Consider the following 23197-nt stretch of genomic DNA (forward strand, 5'->3'; position numbering starts at 1 on the left):
TAGAAGGGTTCTAACTTGAACCATAAACAATTACTGAGTCAGTTTGTGGCATACCCTAGTTGTTTAATGGTCTAGTTCCTATATGATGCGATGCAATGGGTAAGGCTATAGGACAGAACAAGGTTACCCTTGATAGAACCGATATACCTATCACTGAAAGTGAATCATGGGTACATGGTTTCTTTGATATACCAGATGGTATTATATCAAGGGGTGTGACTTCGCCGATGATTGTCTATGACATTACATGGGTTTAGTCAGCTAACCAAAGGGGTAGGTGTATCCGTGAGTGAGTGTGTGCACAAGTGTAGTGCAGAAAGTGGCCATTAGTTAATCTCAGAATGGCCCGACATGTTCTACCATCCTGAGGGTTTCAAAATATCGACCATCCTCGTCAACCAATTTCACTTCGAGCACTCTTATGTAGGAAGTGGGCATTATTTAATCTCAGAGTACTTAGTATAGTATGCACTGACCTCCCTAAGGGTGCGGGCACGACAAGGAGTACCCTCGTCAACTGATTTCACTTTGAACATGATACATGATGCAGTTAGCAAGCAATATACAGACATGTTTACACACAATAATGATGAAGGAGAAAAAATTCTAACGTTCATTGAAAGCTTCTGGTATAGAAAGTTTGACAGTCCCCAGTGGAGTCTCCACTGTAAAGGAAAATACCTTTTTGCTCTCTCTCTTTTTCCACTCTATCCTTCCTTCTCACCTCTGGTCTGCCTCGCAGGGGGTAAATGGATTGAATGGTCTCCAAAACATGGTCTAGTGACTATTGCGGGGATGGGGGAAGCATGATGTTTGGAGTCACCATCGAGGATTCAGGGCCTAGAACCCTATGGTGGAGTCCAATTTCGATCGAGGGATCAAGCTTGAATAGGGGGTTAGATTCCTGTGAAATGAAGGAACCCCCGAATTTGACTTCATACTTTGGTCTATTCCAGAGATAGGGGTCCATGTTAGGTTACGAGTGTGGGAAGGTGTTAGGCACCCACCTCGCCCGGAATTTTCGATCTTTCTACCAGAAGCTTGGATTTCAAATATTCTCCCCCGAGAATTTTAACAGTCTAAGCTAACATAGAAGTCCTATTTCATGAAATAATGCAATATATATACATAAACTTGCTCGAAAGAATTCCACATAAAATAATGAAAAATGCAATTATCTTATCTACATACATGTGCAATGCTCTATGATAGGAAAATCATAATCGTTATTTTATGTGAGGAACACATACGGTAACGTATGAAATGAAGAAACGAATTACATTTAATGAACAGATACTAAAATTAATACATGAAACTATAATAGTAAATCATTATTTTATGCGATAATAAACACATAAAACAATATAAAATGAAATGAGGCAAATGAAATTAAAATATAGTATCTACATGATAATGACCAATAAAAATAGTAATTTTTTTGATAATTTTCCTCAACTCAAGGGTAACGATTCAATTTTCTTCTCTCTTTCTTAGGGAAATTAAAAACTTTCGGCATCTGGGTAAGAAAGTTGACAGGGCTTCTTTGCTAGGGTGTGACTATGAATTCTAGTTTTTGAGAATTTGAATAGGGCTTCCATGCTAGAATTAGAATCAGCTCTAGAAATTTGGGTAGGGCTTTTGTACCGCATTCCTAGGGTTGGAATCAGCTCCGAAAATTTGGGCAGGGCTTCCGTGTGGTATTCATAGGGTCGGAATCAACTCGAGAAGTTTGGGTAGAGCTTCCGCGCTGTATTTCTAGGGTTGGAATCAACTCAGAAATTTTGAGCAGAGCTTCCGTGCCATATTTCTAGGGTTGGAATCAGCTCAAGAATTTTGAGCAGAGCTTCCGCGTTGTAATAAAAGTGTTGAATTTAAATAAAAAGAACTTGAACAGGAGTTCAATACTAACCTCATATGGACAACTTGGGCTTCCAGAAATGAGACAGGACTTCATCAACTTTAGCTAACTTAGTAGCTAGGCTTGGGACTCTCTCTCTCTCTCTCTCTCTCTCTCTCTCTCTCTCTCTCTCTCTCTCTCTTTTATAATGTTTTCTTTAGGCATTTTTCTCAAGAATTTTTCACTTTGTTTTTTTTTTCTTGCCCAGATCTTTACAGTGACTCGGGGGTCACTATTTATAGGAGAGGAGGAGGGGCAAGGGTGTAAAAAAAGACTAAGGAAGTGTAAGGGGGGCCAAATCCGTGTAAGCCCCCCACAAATCCGTGTAAGGGCTACACGGATTTGTAAACCCTTACACAATCCGTGAAAGGCATTACACATACCCCCCTTGTGTCACCCTGTTTGTGTAGGTAACAAGGCACGTGTCACCTTGTTATACTCTGAAAGTCCCGTGGCACCCCGTTTACACCTCCAGACACTCCCATAGACTAGGCCGCAGTAGGCTTTGGTGGAGATCTTATAACGTAAATAGTCATGGGTAGGTCGGTAAGTTTTGGATAGGGATTGGTCTGGTCTGGCTTAAGTTTTGGGTTTGGTTTAATTTTAAGGTTTGGTTGAAGTTTAGTGTTTGGTTTAAGTTTAAGGTTTGATTTAATTTTAAGATTTGATTTAAGTTTAAGGTTCGATTTAGTTTTGGGTTCGGGTTTAGGGTTAGGTTAGGGTTTTGGTCGGGTTTATGGTTTGATTTAAGTTAGGGTTTAGGGTTTTGTTTAGATTAGGGTTTAGGATTTGGTTTAGATTAGGGTTTAGGATCTGGTTTAGATTAGGGTTTTGGTTGGGTTTATAGTTTGATTTAAGTTAGGGTTTAGGGTTTGGTTTATATTAAAGTTTAGGATTTGGTTTAGATTAGGGTTTAGGATTTGGTTTAAATTAGGGTTTAGGATTTGGTTCAAGTTAGGGTTTAGGGTTTGGTTTAGATTAGGGTTTTGGTTTTGGTTTAGATTAGGGTTTAGGGTTTGGTTTAAGTTAGGGTTTAGGGTTTGGTTTAAGTTAGGGTTTAGGGTTTGGTTTAGATTAGGGTTTAGGGTTTTGGTTTGTATTGGGTTTAGAGTTTTGGTTTAGGGTTTGGTTTGATTCAGGGTTTGGTCTGGTTTAAGGTTTGGTCTGGTTCAAGGTTTGGTTTGATTTAGGTTTTAATTTGGTTTAGGTTTTGGTTTGGTCTGATTTAGGGTTTGGTTTATTCTAGTTTAACTGATTCCTCCTTTGTCAATGGAACCGACAACTCTTACTGCATCGCATCGAACTGAGCTCCCTTCCTTTGTGGGTCACCTTTCCTAGTCTCCCACTCCACTTTTGGTGTACTGAGGCCTTAGCACTGTAGGCTCAGTCCTTGGAACTCCTCTGTATTCTAATGCCAGGACAAAGAGAAAGGACAGACTCCCTATGCCCGCATATGCATCGAGGTCCCTGCAGACATGCCTCTGTCATTTGCCATTTCTATGTCCGACGGGGATTTCTACTTTCAGTAGCCGGTTTGCCTATGAAAGGCTTCCGCCCCACTGCTCGATCTACAAATCCTTTGGGCATGATTCCAAGCTTTACGAACCAAAGCCGTTCCCGTCTGAGATCCCTCCTAACACTCATGTCCCATTGATGATCTCAGACTTTCGTAACTTGGGAAATCATATCCCCCGCAGAGGTAGAGCTCGCCACCGGCGCCAATGCCAGCATCAGCAACAAGCTACCATTGCTCCGACTCTGAGCATCCCATAAACTTTGCCTAACAAGCAGCTTGGACCGCTAGACCTTGAGGAGTCTTTGCCCTCCAGATCTTACTGCTTTGATGCCTTGAGGACTGTGGCCAAGACTTGTGAGGAGATCGATGTCATCCCTGGCAAGATGGATTCCAAAAAGCTGTCAAAAGTTGGTGAGCTATCGCCTTATCTGAGGAAGGTGACCTAGGCTCTGTACTGTAACGATTCTGTTTTTTTAACATGATTTTGGGGCTAGCACACTTTTTTGCATTTCTATTTTTTTGGAGTGATTCTGCATCTTAAATGTTGTATGGTAATCGCAAAAAAAAATTGATTTTGTAACCTGAAAGAAACAGAAACATGTATGGTTTGTACTTAACAGAATCGTTTCTGTTAGAAACCAATATTTACATAAAGTGCCATATTCACCATGGGTGTCAAAGTTGGAACTCCTAAAACCCTCTCCCCTGACTTACAACCACCATTGACAAGTTCCTTAACTAAGAACAACTTAACAAATGTGAGTTAGGCCTGCCAGTGGGCTTTAAGATCTTTTACTTCATCTTCTTAACCTCCTGCCTCTAGTTGTTGAGTGCAGCGGAGGGAAATCCCTACATCTCCGATTGATTGCAACGCTGGGAAATCAATCCCACTCCAAACAATTTAAACACTTAAATTGAAATTTCTTTTTTTGAAGTTCTTATAACTTGCAACGTTGATTCTGTAATTCAAATGAAATCAAATCCAAAGGTTGCTTCTGTTTGATTTATGACTTGTTGTTTTAGTTAATTCAGTTAATCTTACTAGTTGCAATTTTATTTCCCTAATATTTGTTTAGTTTACCTGCAGGTTGTGGTGGCAGCTCTCTGCCAATCCCCCAACAGGACCTGAAGACAAAGAAGTCAAAGACAGATGCCACATCTGCCAGTAAGACCAGGACTGCCATATCAATTTCTAATGCAGAGGTGGAGGAGCGCTATGGTGGCCCAGAAAACCGAAATGTGAAAGATGGTTTCTGGAGGGCTACTACTTCAACTGAGAAGATGGTTCAAGAAAGAGTTGGTTTTTTTCTGTCCATACAAAATCAGATGATCAAAACCAACTAGATTATGAATGAGTACAGCATAAGCCGGGCTATATTTTTGGAGGATGAGCGCAAACCAGCACCACCACTAGTTCTCGACTAAGTCAAGACAAAAGCAAATACACTAAATCCTCAACATCGCACACCAGCATAGAGTATGGAAGCCATTCTCACGAACGGGAGACGAGATGGCTCAAAGTTGGTCTCTCCATCACAACTGTAGTGACAGGTTTCTTTCTCCAACCATTTAAAGCTCATCTCCTATTCCGATCATTGTAAAATAAAATCCAGCATAAAAGGTGCTGGATTTCTGACTTACGCTCATCTCAGAGAAGCAGAGGAGATATCAAGATAAGCAGAACTGCGGCAGAGAGAGAGAGAGAGAGAGAGGATAGGGGGTGTGAAAACGAAAAGGAATCGAAACATTCAGCAGTCATGGAGGTTGATCTCTTCGGATTTCTGCACCTGGTTGCCTTACCTTGTAGCCCACAGAGAGTGAAAAAGCTTGTATTTTTTCAGAGATGAAGGCACAGAGGAGGAGGGAGAAGAGATCAAGAAAGAAAGGGAACGAGAGTGAGAGAAAGAGAAAGAGAAAGAGAACGAGAAAGAGAAAGAGAGAGAGTCGTTTACCTTGAAGATGGTAGATGGAAGATGGCAGAGCTGCTCGCCTCTCGCCTCTCGCCTCCTTCTTGCCTCGCGTCTCCCTCGCGCCCCTCGCCTCCTGCAACGAAAATGGGGTTAGGGTTCTTTTTGTTATGTTTTGAGGGTAATTTCCCAAATTACCCCTCATAACTTATAAGTGATACCTATTTCGGCGCCTTTTGCTCAGAATGAATTCTAAAAGTGAAAAGCAAGTATTTTATGCTCCAAAAAATGGATTCAAAAGTCTCATAAGTGCCCGGTTCATTTCAAAAAACAAGAAATTGAACCGGGCTTTCCATACAGGTTTTACCTTATTTCTGTTTCAAAAAAATAAAAAAACATCAGAACCCATTTTTTAGATCGTTACAGTACAGAGCCTAAATGTCTCCCCTTTTCGGAAAAGCAATCACTAGACAAGTGTCCTAGGGAAGGTGTTAGATATCCATAGCCGGCCAAAATCAATCTTATTGTATACTTGTTATTAGTATGTAATTTGTAGCTAATTAATCTAATTTGGAAATTTTAAATTATTTGGTTATAGCTTATGGACTTAATTAACTCAATTAGAACTGAAGTCTTAAATGGAGGCCAAATGTCGCTGCATTTGGATGAAATTTGACATATATGATTGTTTGGGATTTGAAATTTGGTATTGTCAAGGGTTTCAACTAGCCCTTCATCATCATCACTGGAAGGGTCCTCCCAAGATGCCAAAATGCAACATTTACACACGAGTCAATAATGCATTAATTGCACTGACTCGTGGTCAAGATACCCCTTGGGTAGTGGAATCCCATGTGAGGGGGATAACACCTCAGCCCATGATGTTTTTTATTGAGTTCAAATCAACTCCTCACATGGGATCTCACTGCCCAAGAGGTAAATCGATCACAAAGTAAAAAAATTGGGGCGATAGAACTCTGTTGGTTTGGCGCAAGAAACACCAGACAGGCTGGAGCACTATCAATGCACAAAGTGGGGTTTCTTGGTCTTTTTGCTCCCATGCAAGTCTAGGCATTTCTTGCACTAGATTGGAATGGTTTTTTTCCCCCAAAATTTAATGCACCATTGATTTCTGGTCTAATACCCTATGAATGAGGATTGGGATCCTCTCTAACGAGTCTCCCACCAACAGCTCTCCAACCTCTCAAAGGTACACTTGGGGTACGCAAATCACATGGGGTTGTGTGCCCTTAAGTGTTGGGTTGCATGCCTATAAAAGATTGGAGGGATGGGAGCAGCACTACAGGAATAGCTCAGTTGGCAAACACCAACATCTCATAATTTATGGCCATCTGTATATACTAGTACAATATGCACGTGCATATTTCCAAAATGAAGGACACTCAGCAGTTCAAAGTTATTATTATGCTACATTACACGGTAAGGTGTGTTTATTTTCCTTAATTTTTTTCCAAAATGAAGGACACTCAACAGTTCAAAGTTACAACATTCTACTTTTAAATTAGTTTTGCTCTAATTTTCATGATGCATGGACTCTGCAAAATGGCCTATGATAAGTTCCATCTATGGAAATTTCTTGATAAAATATTCAAATAATTGAAATATTATAATATTTCTTATGAAATTGAAGAATTTCTTCACTGAAACCACCACTTTCTAATGGAATATATTTTCCTTGTCTATTTCTTTCTTCTTCTTGCAAAGACCTGAAAGTTGAAGCCCATGACTAATAAAAAAACAAAAAAACAAAAGAATTGGGTATAAAAGAAAATTCTTGCAATGTCATAGTGACTTTCTGATAAAAGGATATTTAAATTTGTAGACAAAAGAGAATCATTACAATTTTTTTTCATTACACACAACGTAAACTGGACATGATGCGCTACACCCCTGTTCCATGATTAGTTTTACACCTTATGTACTACTCATACAATTAATTTAGGCAGAACTAAGCTTTACTATGAGAGTACCAAGGGAGAGAAAAGTGTTTTAGAAAGGGAAGAAAAGAGGAGAGTAGGATGGAAGAAGAGGGAGAGTTACAGGGATGCAAAGCCCCATACCTATAAAGAAGACAACGGTCATTAATAGTGAACTGAAACCATTTGGTGGGAGTGGTTACCACAAAATATTTGATGATGGACAGATCGAGGAGCGCAAAATGTGCAAAGAAGAACAACTCACGTTAATGGTAATCCAAAGGCGTCCGGGGAGAGAGAGGGAGAACTTACCACAGATACTTCGAGGCTACGACACATTCTTCAATTAGGAAGTCAAGATTAAAAAAGAGAGAGTGGATATATAGGTACCAAAAATTTAGATAAAATTAGAAAGAATAAGGAAAAAAGGTTTTCCAAAAGAGGAAAACTATCTCACGTTCGTATATTATCTCTTCCCAACTCTCTCTTTGACTCTATTATTGATTTGTAAAGATTAATTAATTTTTACGACCTTAAGGGTAAAGAGGAGAGTATAGAGAGGAGGGAGACAGTGGGCAAGGGGAGAGTTTGGGAAAGAGAAGATATTCTGTATTAACTCACATTCCTTAATTCTCTCTTTGACTCTATCATGGAGATTTTTTTTTTCTTTTTTAATAATTATGGAAATATTTACAAAAGCAAATATGGTGAGAGAGAGAGAGAGAGAGAGAGAGATAATTATGGAGATCTTAAAGGGAGAGAGAAGAGAGAATAGAGGAGAGATCATGGGCAAACCGGCGAGGAGAGAGTGTGAGAGAGGTCGAAGAAGAAAAAAAAGATATTCTTTACCAACTCAAGTTTCCAAAAGTAAATATGAAAAGAGAGAGATAATTGTGGAGACCTTAAGGGGGGAGAGAGGTAAGTATAGAGAGGAGGGGAGAACGTGGCGAGGAGAGAGAAGGAAATATGTTACGTGCCCTCAACCATGTATGAGGTTGGACACGTGTGAGTGTTATTAGTTAGTTATTATTGAATTGATAAATTAGTAGAATGAGAGTGAATTGTGGGGTGAAGAGTTTGTGTACGTGGGTAGTAAGTGTTAGTGGGGAGTAGGAAATGTAGCTAAGAAAGCAGTTGTAATTGATAAGGAGTCTAAGGTTGTAAGGGTACTTATATATTTGGTCGAAAATATGGTAATGGATGTCTAGAAAATTAACTAACAAATTCTCTTTGAGAAAGAGGTCGGCAACCTCCCAATTAGCCAAAATCACTCTTACAATCTCTTTTAAGAGATTAAATCACTCCTACAGTCTCTTGTCGGAGATTATTATTTTCTTTTTCAAAATAGGAAAAATAGGGGAACCCTTGCACGTACCAGCTTGGTATCAGAGCCGGAACATGGACGTGAGGGTAGAGAAGATTGAAGATTATATAGAATCTCTCTCTGAGGGACAACGTGTGATCATGAGTAAGTTGAACGAGGTGCTCGAGAGGCTTAAATCAAGCACTCAACCCACAGAACGAGAGGGAGATAATTCCTTGACTTTGCCTTGAAGCCATGCAGACCAACCTGGGTGTAGTACAGGAAGCCGATCGAGTGGATCCTCAACAACCTTTACTCCCAAACTAGTGAAACTCGATTTTCCCCGCTTCAATGGAACTGAGGACACTACAACTTGCATTTGTCGAGTCGAACAATTTTTCCATTTTCATCAAACTCCAGAATAGGAACGAGTGGCGCTCACTTCATTTCACTTGGAGGGGGATGCACAATTTTGGTATCAACTATTTCGACAAGAAGGGGGAGAGATGACTTGGCGACACTTTTGTGACGGATTACATACAAGGTACGGTCCATCACAATTTCAAGATTTTTTGGTAAAATTGGGAAAGCTACAACAAGTGGGGTCTGTTCGAAGTTATCAAACGCAATTTGAGAAATTGCTATCAAAGGTTGGCCCTCTACCACCTCATCATCAAGTCAGTTGCTTCATTAGCGGCCTTAAGGACAACATAAGGGCGGATGTAACAGCCAGGCACCCCACATCCATATCTTCTGCCATTGGACTTGCTCGCCTATTTGAAGATCATAATTTGACGGAGTATGTTATTTCCATATCTGAGGCAAAGGGGGAAGTAGCTTCTTTGAAGGAACACAACCCTAGCGGCTCTTCTCTTCCAGTGAAGAGAATGCTTCTTGTGGAATTGCAAGAAAGATGGGCGAAGAGGTTGTGTTATAACTGCAATGAGCGGTTTGTACCAGGACATCGCTGCAAGAAGTTGTTCATGATTGAAAATCTTAATAAAGAATATGACGATGATTGGGAGGAAGTTGAGGAGGAACAAAGATGCCCGAGAGTCCTTTTAGGTCTTGAGGACAAGACAGTTTCTGGGGGGGTTGGGTTGTTACATGCCCTCAACCATGTATGGGGTTGGACACATGTGACTATTATTAGTTAGTTATCATTGAATTGATAAGTTAGTAGAATGAGAGTGAATTGTGGGGTGAGGAGTTTGTGTATGTGGGCAGTAAGTGTTAATGGGGAGTAGGGAATGTAACTAAGAAAGTAGTTGTAACTGATAAGGAGTCTAGAGTTGTAAGGGTACCTATATATATTGGGATTGGGATGTTGGTTAATTTTCTAGATATTCATTACCAAAAATCTCTTTTAAGAGATTAAATCACTCTTACAATTACTCTTAAGAGATTCTTATTTTTTTTCCATAATAGAAAAAAGAGGGGAACCTGCACCAAAAAATAAGATATTCTCTATCAATTCGCCTTCCTAAATTCTCTCTTTTGACTCTATTATGGAGAGTTTTGTATTGGTGAATAATGGATGGAGAGAGAGAGAGAGAGAGAATTATCACGATTTTTTTTTTTTTTTTTACATATGGAGAGATATAATTATGAATAGATAATTTCATGAGTGAAGAATAGGAGGAAAGAAGAATAATTAAGGGGAAAACAAGTGAACAATTAAAAATATATAAGGAAAAAATATTAACCATGAAACATGAATATATATATATATATATATATAAATATTTTATAATTTAAGAGATCATGAATTCCAATTCTCCTTGTGCCTACCTACGGCTACCTTTCAAAAAATAGAGATCTTCACGAAGGTACCCACATTTTCTTTGACACGTCACATAAACAGCGTATGTCTGTGAAGTGCGCGGAGATTCCCTGGGGTCGTGAAAAAAATTACCTCGTACGGCGAGTATCCAGATTCGAAAGTTGGTGTCTCTCACGCGTGCCTTTTTGACCCAGAGAGATAGAGTATAATAAGCCACCCACAATACTGATTGCAACTAATAGAGTAATGCCCCATATCTATTTATAAATTATAGATACTAAACTCATGCCCATATCTACATTCATCATCACCATCATCATCGACGTTCACTGAGACAGTAAAAAAAAAAAAAGTTGAATCCAAGAGGAAGTGAGAATGGGATATCACGTTCTTGGGGGACCCAGATATCATGCCACCCAAAACATTTCAAAACTATTCAAATGTGATGGTGCTGCAACTGCAGGAGCCTAGAATAAGCTCCATCCGCTCGGCTGACCAGCTCGGTATGGCTGCCTTGTTCTACAATGCGCCCATCTTGCACAACGCCGATGCTATCCACCCCTCTAATGGTTGAAAGCCTGTGGGCTACTAGCACCGTGGTCCGCCCTCTCATTAGCCTTTCAAGGGCTTCTTGGAGCACACATTCTGACTCCGCGTCTAGCGCGCTCGTGGCCTCATCCAGTAGTAACACTGCTGGGTCCTTGAGCACAGCCCTAGCAATCGCAATTCTCTGTTTCTGCCCACCTGACAGTTGAACTCCTCTCTCCCCCACTGGTGTTTTATACCCATCCGGTAATCCACTCACGAAAGCATGCACATTTGCGGCCCGGGCCGCTTCAATCACTTCAGCCTCTGTGGCTCCATCCTTCCCATAAGCAATGTTCTCAAAAATGCTTGCTGCAAATAGGGCCGGTTCTTGTTGAACCAGCCCAATCTTAAGCCTGATTGAATTCAAGTTGATACGTCGAATGTCCTTTCCATCAATAAGAACCTTCCCAACCAATGGATCATAGAAACGCTCGATCAATGCAATTACGGAGCTCTTCCCTGACCCACTTGCACCAACAAGAGCTTGACTCTGCCCAGCTCGGATCCTGAGGTTGAGGTCTTTGAACACCATGAGTTCTGGTCTCGCCGGGTAAGCAAAGTCGATGTGGCGTAGCTCAATTTCCCCACGGATTGACTCGACCAGTTCGGCCTCTGGGTCATCCGGATCAATTTTGGTGGAACGATCAAGTATTGAGAAGACAGAGCGAACAGCCTCCCCACCCTTAATTATCTCAGGAGCAAGGCTAACAGTCTCTGCAACTGAATTAGCCGTAATGACGAGGACAACAAAGACCTTGATAACCTTGGAGAAGGTAGAGGCGCCTTTACTGACTAGATGTGCACCATACCAGAGTATAAGAGCCTCCGAGGCATAAAGAGCAAGCTGGGAAAGTCCAAAGAGAAGGCCAGAAGACTGGCTGCGACGAAGGCTTCCCATCTGTGGGATTCGCAGCTCCTGGCTGAATAGGGAGAGGATCTTGCCCTGGGCATTAAAGGCTGCTACAGTTCGGATGTTGCTCACACCTTCTCCTGCAATCATGCTTGTTTTGGCATGTGCCTTCGCTGTGTCGCCAGCAAAACCTTTCAAAGAAAGTTGCTGCATTTGTGGGGGCGGGGGGGGGTGAGAAATAATTGTCAGCTTAATGGGTGAGATTACTCAGCAAACAACCAAAAGCCCATCCATCCTTCTCTCTAATTGAACCATTTAAGACACTTCTTAATAACGAAAATGATGGTTCTAACTGAACAGATCAGATTATGATTATATCTGACAATCAGAATTCCCATTTATGATTGGTGTCAGAAGGCTTTATTGCCCATAGAAAGAGTGTTTTAAGTGTAGAGATGATTCCAGTCTGCAATTAAAATTCTCCGATCGTGATTCCTGCGGACAAATAAATTGGTCACAGGCTATTTAACACAGGGCATAGGATGAGCTCCCCAGATCAGCTTAGTAATTTCTGGGTAAAGTTCAACAAAATAACATTGTTGACTTTTAGCCCCATTTTCTATATTACAAGTCATATCTCATAAATAAGCCAGGGCTAGAATTTGTGTGTAATTTAAAATTTCAAGCTCGAATTTATGGGTTCTTGTTTCCAGTCTTTCAATTTTCAATGTAGCTCACATTCCCATTTTTTATTTACCTATATATATGTGAAGAATTTCAGTAAATACTACACCTAGTTTAATAATTTAGGTACTACCTGGGAAATGCTAAATCCATCGTAATCTCCGCATGTGCGCAGTTCTATATCATGTGACAAACCTACATTAGAGATGCAGGATGCATACTTCAAGATGCCCTTAAGATTTTTTTTTTTTTTTCAACATGCCTTGAGCAGTTGAGCACCACGGTTTTCCCTTTTTTGTCCTGCATGGGTAGTTTTCAACGGGGAAGGATGAAGATTCCGTCCTTTCATGTTTCCCGAAGAAGCGAGGTATGGTAAATAATAAAATAATGGACAATAGTGTCAGTTTCAAATAGTAAGAAACAGAGCTGGTTTCAGAAAAGCACGAGGGAAATTGCAGGTAGGCAATTAAGTAATTTGGCAATTACCCAACACTCAAAAACGACAAATAAGCAGACTGGAAATTTTTCAGAAGATTAATGGAAAAGAGAGAGAGAGAGAGAGAGAGAGAGAGACAAAACAAAAGATCACGGGCCTTTCGCGGAAAATCCTCCGTGGGTTCCAAGACAGTAAATATATTGGCAGCAAGAGCAAGGGATCATGCTACCGCTCTCATTTGTCACTTACCTCCCATCAGACCAAGGGAAATAGTAACAGACGCATACGCATATAATATATCCTTCTCCAAACGGGTACATTGTAGGCTGCTGCCTTAGTTTTTCCGTGCAAGGTAAGTAGTAAGACGTAGAAGTGAAAGAAACTAGGAAACCTTACATTTGACTCTCATTAAATAAAAAGGGTGAAAAGAGGGTTGAACAGCCTCGACAAACAAGGTTACGTTGTGATTAAAAGGTTTTAACTCAAATTTAACATTGCTTATCCAGTAATCAGGTCTCCCGAAGAATTAATTAGCAGAAGAGGGAGAATGTGGATTTCATGTGCTACAGTTGGATTTGATGTCTTGTCGCTTATTGCTCTCAGCCTCTCAAAACAAAGTAAGATTCCCGAACAATCAGACGAGTGGAGTGAAATGAAATGTCAGAGATTCTCAAATCTCAATTGACCAAGACGCAAGAACCGGACCCAGACCTCAATTATCTGTATTCACTGTTCACCAGTCACCACCCAGACCCAGTACCCACAGGCCACACTCCCACAGTAGCTCTGCTGCACCCCCCCCTGGTTGGGTAAAACAAATATTTTTTACAGATCCACTGCTGCTCGGCAATAGAGAATCTAACTGGCATCCCGATAATTAAATCAGACAAAAAAAAGTAAGAAAACATTCAAACACCCACTGTATCAACCAAACTACCATATTTCATATTTTCAGGATTGGGATCAAAAGTAGTTGATCAAGGTAGAGAGGGCGTGTACCTGGGCGAAGTTGGCAAGGACTAGAAGAGGGAATGTAGCGAGTATAAGGAGCGAAACCCTCCATTCGATTATAAAAGCAACAATGAATGATGTCAGCAGCGATGTCATGTTTTGCAGTATAACAGAGATTCTCTCAGCAATGGCGGATTTCACATCTGCCGCATCAGTGGCCAAGCGAGCTGCAACGAGGCTTGAGTTGTTCTCCTCCTCATCGAACCATCCTACTTCATTCCTCAGGATTGCTGAAGATAAAAGAAAAAGAGTGAAAGCAGAACAGAACGCGACTAAGTTTAACACCAATGAGGTATCTACATGTGATGCAGAAAGGAAAAGGAACTGTTGAGAATTATACCTGCAAGCATCATCCGCCTCACTCTAGTCGTTAGGTTTTCCCCCATTATGCTGAAGAAATAATGCTGCGTCAAATATGCTACAACAGCATATAGACCTGTCCCGATGTATATGAACACGAACTCTTTTGTTTTCCTCTCCATGGCATTATAATCTCTGTAGTAGAACACCTCGATCATGTTACTCATCACAATTGCAAAGGTCGGGCCAATAAATCCAGACAGCACTGATCCAACTGCCCCCATTATTGCATATGGCCATTCAGGTGCATTCAATTTCAGAAGTCGGAAGAAGTAGCCATCAGGTGCTGGGTTCTTCCGGTCAGTGTCAGCGTTCGAAATCATTTCAATCCGACCATCAGCTCCTGTACTGTACTGATAGCTTAAATTCCTCAAACTACCAGACCTAAGGCTTAGAGACTTTGTAGAAAGTGAATGGCTCAAACGCGAGGACCTAGAACGACGGGTTGAAGGAGCAGCAAAGTCTCTGTTTCTCGCCATCTCCTGGAATCTGATTAAGGAGGCATAAGCCCCGGACTTTGCAATTAGTTCATCATGCGTCCCAGTCTCAACAACCTGACCTTGTTGAATAACAGCAATTGTATCAACATTTCTTATTGTGGAGAGGCGATGGGCAACAACAACAGTCGTTCTCCCAACCATGAGGCGGTCCAGAGCCTCCTGAACAATGGTCTCGGAACCTAAATCAAGGGCACTAGTAGCTTCATCAAGGAGAAGCACCTTTGGATTCTTCAACATTGCTCTGGCAATGGCAATTCTCTGTTTCTGGCCACCAGAGAGTTGAACTCCTCGCTCCCCTACCTGAGTTTTGTAAAAGCAAGACAAACTTACGGTTTCACGAGTAATAAAATTGAATGTGAAATTAATGGATGATCTACTACACTCACTTGTGTATTATAACCATTCGGAAGCAAAGTAATGAAGCTATGAGCATTTGCAGCAGAAGCAGCAGCTTCCACTTCCTCAATGGTTGCGTCTGGCTTTCCATAAAGAATATTCTCAAGTATGGTAGTTGCGAACAAAGCAGGTTCTTGGTTCACTAAACCAATCTGGTCCCTCAGCCACTTCAATTGCAAGGTTCGTATATCTACATTGTCCAACAACACCTGCCCTGCTCTCAAGTAAGAAAGAGGAAGGCATTGGTTAATTATCAGCACAACGAACTTGCCATTAGACTTGCGAAGATATGCAGGAAAATGAAGACGAGTATTCAATTACCCTGATTAGGATCGTAGAACCTTTCTATAAGCGAAACTACAGTGCTCTTTCCCGATCCACTACCACCAACCACAGCTACCGTTTTCCCCGCAGCGAAGAAAATTGAGAAATCTCGGAAGATGATGACGTCTGGCCTTGAAGGGTAACTAAAGGTCACATCTTTAAATTCTATATTCCCATTAACCTCCGTTAAACACTTCCCATCAGAAGGGTCCTGAATTATGGAGGGTCTTTGTTTGATAATCTCCATAAGCTTGTATCCAGCTGATTTCCCTTTGCTAAATGCACCAAGATTTGAAAACGACTGACCCAAACTCCTGTTTAAAGAGAATAAAAAAAAAAAATTAAATCAATAAATGAGAAACATACTTTAACATAGAGAGCAGAGAACAGAAGAGCTTAAAACATGATTTTTTAAGATTCTTACATGCCACCAACAATTGCAGAGAAAATGGCGGTGAAGGCCTTCCCGCCATCAGTCTGTCCATTCCTGATGAAAACTCCGGCATACCAGAACACAAGCGCCCACGACATGCATGCAATACCATAGGTGCATCCAATTCCAAGGCCCTTGGCCATCCCAGCTTTGTATCCAAGCTTTAATGTGTTCTGTATCGCATCTGAATAGGAGTTGAGCGCCTTGCTTTCTCCCACATACGAATAGACTGTTCGAGCTTGTGCAATTGCCTGCAAATGCACTTCATGATTCAGTCCATTGGTTTTTTTTTTTTTTTTTTCTGCGTCGCCTTACACACATTCAACCACACATACATGTATCGATCACACAATTTCCCACCTTGGATGCCAACTAGGCTAGACTAAGCTAATATTCTAATGGTTCAGTCCATCGTATCTCATCACAAGAGAGGAAAAATTAATTAAACATCTAACAATCATTAGTTATGACTAATCTGATAGAATTCCACTAATCCTACGTTAAACTTGTGTTCTTTTTACCCTCATCCCCTTATATATATATATATATATATATATATTTTTAACATGCGGAGCTATTCCTTCATTTCATTTCCAAAGTTTTATAGTCCGACGGCCGGCTTTGGACATTTCCATTTGCTAGTCTCATTACTCCAATTTGAGAACGGCTCACTGTAAATGTATGGCGAGGGTGTTTTGGTAATTTGGAAAATTGAAATTTGTGTTAGGAATCTGAACCTGATATCCACGTTTACCAAACCACATCCCCAACACGTGCCCATCAGAGGGACACAGACGAAAGTATGGCGCATCGCTGTTCACCCATGCGGGTGCAGCGGTAGGGCGAAGAGAGATACGGCAAGTCCCCAGTCCCCTCTCCCAGTCATGTGACTCGTGATCTCATCACTCATGAGTGATTCATCATAAAGAGATTTTTTTTTGGGGGGGGTACAGGAAAAAGTTTATTGTGCTTCACCTTCACCCGTTAACCCAGCCCCAGTGAAGCAGAAGAGTCGATCTCGATCCTACGTCCTTGACCTCTGGGAGTCTGGGACCCTTGTTCCCCACCACCACCAACACTAGCGGTTGTCTTGGACTCGCGAGAGTTTAATGCATTATTGAGAATACTTTACAAATCTTACCCAAAAAAACAGAGAATACTTTCCAAACAAAAGCATCCCAATCAGTCAATCCTGAAATGGAGTGTTTTGTCGAATTGTAATAAATCGACGAGTCTCCAGTAACAAACACTTTTATTGCCAAAAGAGAGGGGAAAAAAAAGTTGGGGGGGGGGGGGTTAGATAGAGAGAGAGAGAATGAGTCACCTGCTCGGCGATGATGCCTGCATTGGCGTAAGATTCTCGACTCTTGGAAGTAAGGCCTGTGAGAGTATATGCGTACAAACCACCAGCGAAAGCAATCCCTGGAATCACGGCCACGCTCAGCAGTGCAAGCCTCCACGCCGATATGAAACCCACCACTAACCCGGCAAGAAAGGTTGAGAGATAGTGTATGAAGTTACCCACCTGTAATAACCCCACCCCATAAAATCATAAGCAACAAAATGATGGCAAGAAAAAAAAAATGATGGCAAGAATCAATAATGGCTTTTCCAGCCAATACCGATGGGGGGTTGGTCGGAAAAAAGGAAGAAGGAAGTAGAAAATGCAGAACGAACCTTCTCACTAATGGCATCTTGGACGAGAAGGGTATCAGTGGAGACGCTGAAAACGATATCACCTGTTCTTGCGTCTGTGTCGAAGAACCCAACGTCCTGCTTTAAAACTGCTTCCAAATACTTCTTCCTCAGTGTACTCACTTGTCTCTCTCCCGTATACATCCAACAACCGATCTCTGAAGAACAAGAAATTTCCCAAAAATATTTAAAATAAAAATAAATCAATTTAAAATTTTCCAATTCGCTCATTCTCTCCAAACAGTAATGATTATTGGGATTATGGTTAAGGAATACTATGAATTAATGTGCAACCTAAAAGCAGTCTCGATAAATTGAATTTCTCGTGGGATTTAGGAATTTTCTCGTCATCCAGGTGCAGATAAGGACGAATAATGTTTTCGAGGAAAAATATCTTCAATCTTATAAATAAATAAAAAAAAAAGGAAAAATATCTTCAAAATTCATTTGAGGGTGACAAGTGAAGATTCTGAAGACGAATGGAGAAAAGATATGGAACTATGGAACACAAACTCGTGCCCCTTCCGATATAGGATCGGATGAGATACAACTAAACAAGTCATTTCAGCATCGATTTTAACGAGACTGGTAAAGATGGAGATGCGCATTACTACTACAAAACTAGAGCTAAAGTTAAAAATTGCTGTGGCGGAGTTGAAAGGTTGAAGCAAAGCTTACAAACGATATCAAACAGGATTCAAATTTCAGAAGGAAATAGATATTCTCACCAGCGTAAGACGATAAGCACACAATGAGTCCAAGGTAGACGAAGTAGAGAGCATACTGCATTGAACAGAAGAGATTAAGAGAAAGATAAGACACAGATCTGAGATCCGAGATCGCTCTACAGGACTTGTAAATAAAATAAAGACTAGATGAACTTTCGAGATGATGATCGAAGACCAAACCTTGGAGACTTCTTCAGTCATTTGCTTGAGATTCGACTGATTTTTACCAAATCCATTCACCAAATCTCCGAACAAGAGGAAGAAAACCGGCATGGCGGAGCCATGAATGACAGCTCCCAAGCTTCCTGCAATCATCAGACACCAGTCGTACTTATCCGCAAAAGAGAAGAGTTGGTAGAAGGGGAGGTTTTGCTCTTTCTTCTTCTCAGCTTCTGGCATACTTTTCGCTTCTGTAGCTTCCGCCATTGAAACCCCGGTCAAGCAAGCTCTCTGCAACTTTCACCTGTTTTGAGAAAGAGTGACTGAAATGCACTATTCACAAGCTTTGAGAAAAAGTCGACAGTGCTAACACTTTCTCGTTTCTGGTTTGTTTATCAGCCATTCAGGATTCAGGACTCGATAGATTTGAGCTTCTGTATAGTAAGTGTCAACCTCAGTGCTCCAAAGCCCCAAAATAATCCATAAGGGCTCTCTAAATACTATAAATCTAGGTTTTCCACCATTAGGCGTCGGGTCGAAGTTCGAAGAGCTCTCCTTTTTTCCTTTTTCTCTGTAGAAGAGAACTGACAATGTCGGTTTGGTTAGGAATCCAAGACCTTGGAGCTACGTTAACCGAGAGAGAGTACTAAGAGAGAGTGAGACTGAGAAGAGAAGATAAGAGGGATGAAGCAAAGACCTCTGTGGTCAAACGAAAGGCGAAATGGAGTTAGCGTGGGGAGATTATTTATAGAGGAAGGGAATATAACCCAATAATAACCTTGGTTTGGTTAGAACAGTAAACATTAACTGTGGTTAAATGGAATCTGGTTAACTGCAACAGACTAAACAGTACTTTGACCTTATTTACTGTTTAGCATCGATCATTGTGCAGCTTAAACAAATTTACAGAGCATGACGGTATGTCACGTTCTGGTAACATTTCTAAACGCTTTAATTAATAAAGAAAAAAATGTTTAATACTATAATAGCCATGAATAATGAAGAAAGGTGCCCTTAATTTTAATTAAATTTCTCTTGTTGATCTTTATTTTATCATTTAAAAATATAAGTTCAAGATTATTTTGATTTAAAAAACAAATATTCACCAAAATAAGCCTAGATCCATTTCAAAAAAGATATATTAAGTGTGAAAAAATCATTCTACCCCATGTGAGTCTCCTAGTGGGAGTTGAAGTCAAGACATTCAAGTTTATGACTCATACTAAGTTCATTGTTCACCAATTACATTACCTCGTTCTTCTTACATTTCATACATTATGCCTTAAGCTCAAAGAACTTTTCCTTTCAAAATTAATTCGATTTTTTCCAAACAAAGTTTTTAATTAAGTTTTATATTCTTGTGATGGTGGGTGAAAAACAAAATCTTCACACATCGTGGAGTTATGAATGAACTGCGCTGACTAGTCAGTGACTATTCAATTCAAGGGACCCACCACATGGAAAGGTCCAAGAAGAATCGGCCTTCATTGTTGTGGTACGTACTTCTACCAATAATAAGTTGTAGTACGTAGTTAATTACACAATTACACGTGATAGGGCCAAATGTATTGAGCCCTTGAAGTATCGGTCTTGGCCGATCCAGATCGGTATCTCGGTGAACTCATCTGGAATGATTCGTATTGATATTGGTCCAGACTCCAGAGTCACAGACCGATCCATAACAGAGATTACGAACCTCGAGGCCAAGGATAAAAGTTCAAGTAGGTATAGAGAATGAGAATGACAACTAAGCAATACAACCTGGGCCGGAGGGGGATTTACTCTAACGAAAAAAGATTGGCTAGGACACCCTATAATGGAAAGAGATGGCTACACAGTAGCCTGCCTCAAAAACCGTGAAATTTAACTATGGTCGTTCAAGAGTTGGCCCATCTGGTACTTTGGGCTCGAGTTGGAGCGCAATAGAGCTGGGGAATTTAAGGCATTAACAATTTTTGGGCCCATCTCATAGGCCCATGTGCACCATCAAGGACAATCTTTACTTCTTTAGGATATCTGCCTCAAAAGACTTTGAATTAGCCTGACAATGCTACAAAACTTAGAACCCAGTTTCTCTTCTTCAACCAATAATGTCACCTACATATTACTTCACTCTAACAAGTTTTGGTAGAGTAGATGAGTTAGACAGGAGCCTGCTAATTGCCAAGACAGTATTGGTAATCCTATTGCCTAAATTATACCATTTCCTTTGGGCCTCCAAGTGCAGAGAAGAATCTAGCCCACATTGAATTAGTCCTTCTACCTTAACAGCCTAATCATACTGATCATTAATTATACTGGCCTCCAATCAGTTTCTTCAGGCTCTGTTTGGTTGTAAAGGAAATAGGGGAAAAAAAAAGGAAATAAAACAGAAATATATGCCTTTCTTGTAAAACATATTTCACTTTTCAAGAGGATATATTTGCATTTCCTTGCAACCAAACACTAATAATGACTATTACTGTGAAATATATTTGCATTTCTCTCCGATATGAGTGCTTCAATTGTCAGTTAGACCAGATTTTCATGTGGTGATGAATTGTGATTCTTCTACTTTTGAGCAAAATGATGAAACCCACCTTAGGCAATTAGGATGGGCCTGACCTCTCAGTTCTGTGAAACAACAGGAGCATCCATTTTCTTGTTCTTTGGTAGGTCAGGGACTGTTGGTTGGGGGAGAAGGGCTAATGGGGAACGTTTGATGATTGGTAATTCTTAAATCGGATTTAATCAAATGCCAACATGGATTACTGTATTCCTTTTTATTTAATCCAGGTCAGGGTTCTGATTGGCCACAAAAGAATGCTGAACTGAACCATCTACACCCCGGTTCATACCTAGCTGGCACTCTGTCATTGAATGAAAACAGAGCCACATTTCTGGATCCTCCTGGTTCTTTCTTTGGAATGTTTTCTCCAATCCATGGAGATACCATATCAGTCACCAAACTGAGCCACAGGTGATCCGGTCCCAATATGGCTAATTGCCTAAATTAATTGTTTGCCTGTCTTGGTTCTTACTCCTTCAACAGCAAGTATTATAGGGCTAATTTATTGTCAAATTGTAAGTGCATCACTGCAATAATCAGCTCGACCCGAGGCCTAGCCCAAATCATTTAAGTTATTATGAGCTAAGCTTTTTCGGCCGCAGCGTATAATGAGATAATTACTCCAAGGCTGCAGGCCCAAGCCCCACCCTTCCCATAATTATTCTCACATCTCTCTCTCTCTCAACTGGGACAGCTCCAGTTGTTTTGCTGTTCTGGGATGGATCAGGAATGGTTTCAAAACTTTTTTTTTTCACAATTATAGTCTCCACTCAAATTGAAAATGCACAGATGAGGAATCGTTTTTTTTTCACCGTTATAGTCTCCACTTAAATCTAAAATGCACAAATAAGGAATAGAACCTGAGACCATGCGTCTATCCTCACAATCTCCAATTCACCCTAAGCAACCCATGGATGGGTGTTTCAAAACAGGAAAATACAGAGAATGGATGAATTATTGATCCTGGCCCGTCATCCTTCATAAACAATATTACATAAAATGATAGTGGGTAGTGTGAGAAATCAAGGGTTTAGTCGCAAATCTGTCGGCTAATCCAAAAAGGGAGTGTACTTGGATGTCTCCCTGTCTTCTGTTTGGCTTCAACAAGTTGCAATATTCCACCAAACAAGTCCCTTCTTTCTTTTCTTGATAGAATTTTTTAAATGGAAAAGTTAGCAAAGATTCCAAAATTAAAGACTCAAACAAATAAATAAAACCATCCCAAGCTCCCATTGTTTAAGGAGAATAGGAAATGGAAGTGGCTTAGGTTGTAATGTTGTCACTTTGGGGAACACTTGAGGGCCTAACTTAGTTTTAATCTCACTTTAATAACACTTCCCACATGCCTTGCTTTAGATAATCTGTGATTAGGCCCACAGGCCTCACTTGGGCCACCCATACACACTCCTCCCCATAGATTTTCTGTTTTTTTTTCTTTTTTTCCCTCCACTAACCTAAATTAGAACAAGCACAAAGGATACAAATGGCATTTTTCATTGTACCTAGAGTCTTGGATGACTAAGCTCTAAACCCACTAGAACTCTAAATGACATTATATATTTATATGTACCCAAGCCAAGCTAAACCATACACAATACACAATACCAAGCCCATGATTAACCCAATTTCCATGGATCATTACTAAGGCCTTGATTCGCAAGTTGTTGGGCTAGACCAGCTTTGGAGTCTGAGGTGACCCAGCTGGAGTAGAATCCTTAATCATGAGAGAAAAAGAAAATTCTTCTTTACGGTAAGAAGCTGGAGCAGAGGAAGTCAGGGAAAGGGGATATCAATCAACTCCTGCAGCATATTAACCAACTGAAGGAGGAAACCTCTTGACAATTGGTTAATTGGGAGGAGGAGAAGAAAAGTACAGAGGGGACCTCTGACCCCAAATCAAGAAGGAAACCTCTAACAACTTGGGCCATACATAAAAGGGTCAGGGAGGGTAGCCTTTGACGCAATCATTCAAACATGTGTATCATGGGCCAGTCTTGAAATCACCAATCAAATAAATCACCCCAACTAATCCACACAAGTTGATATGAACACTTCTTTAAGCTATGGTTTGCTCCCTCTAACTTCTACATCCCAGCACTTCCACGGCTTACGCCCATTCAATGGTTGGGCGACGGATTAAAC

At 40.6% G+C, this 23197-nt stretch overlaps 1 protein-coding gene across 1 annotated transcript; it reads right to left on the reverse strand.

The window, feature by feature from the left end:
* Positions 1 to 10582: 10582 nt before the first annotated feature.
* LOC122068742 (ABC transporter B family member 19) lies at positions 10583 to 19222 on the reverse strand. The gene is made up of 10 exons (XM_042632625.1): positions 18529 to 19222; positions 18349 to 18403; positions 17603 to 17778; positions 17250 to 17450; positions 15917 to 16176; positions 15490 to 15806; positions 15159 to 15382; positions 14253 to 15072; positions 13901 to 14142; positions 10583 to 11988 (listed from the first exon to the last, which is right to left on the reverse strand). The coding sequence occupies exons 1-10, from the start codon at positions 18772 to 18774 to the stop codon at positions 10780 to 10782; spliced, it is 3750 nt and encodes a 1249-aa protein (XP_042488559.1). The 5' UTR covers positions 18775 to 19222; the 3' UTR covers positions 10583 to 10779.
* Between the last annotated feature and the right edge of the window lie 3975 nt (positions 19223 to 23197).

Source organism: Macadamia integrifolia, unplaced genomic scaffold (genome assembly GCF_013358625.1).
Source record: "Macadamia integrifolia cultivar HAES 741 unplaced genomic scaffold, SCU_Mint_v3 scaffold456, whole genome shotgun sequence".
NCBI lineage: Eukaryota > Viridiplantae > Streptophyta > Magnoliopsida > Proteales > Proteaceae > Macadamia > Macadamia integrifolia.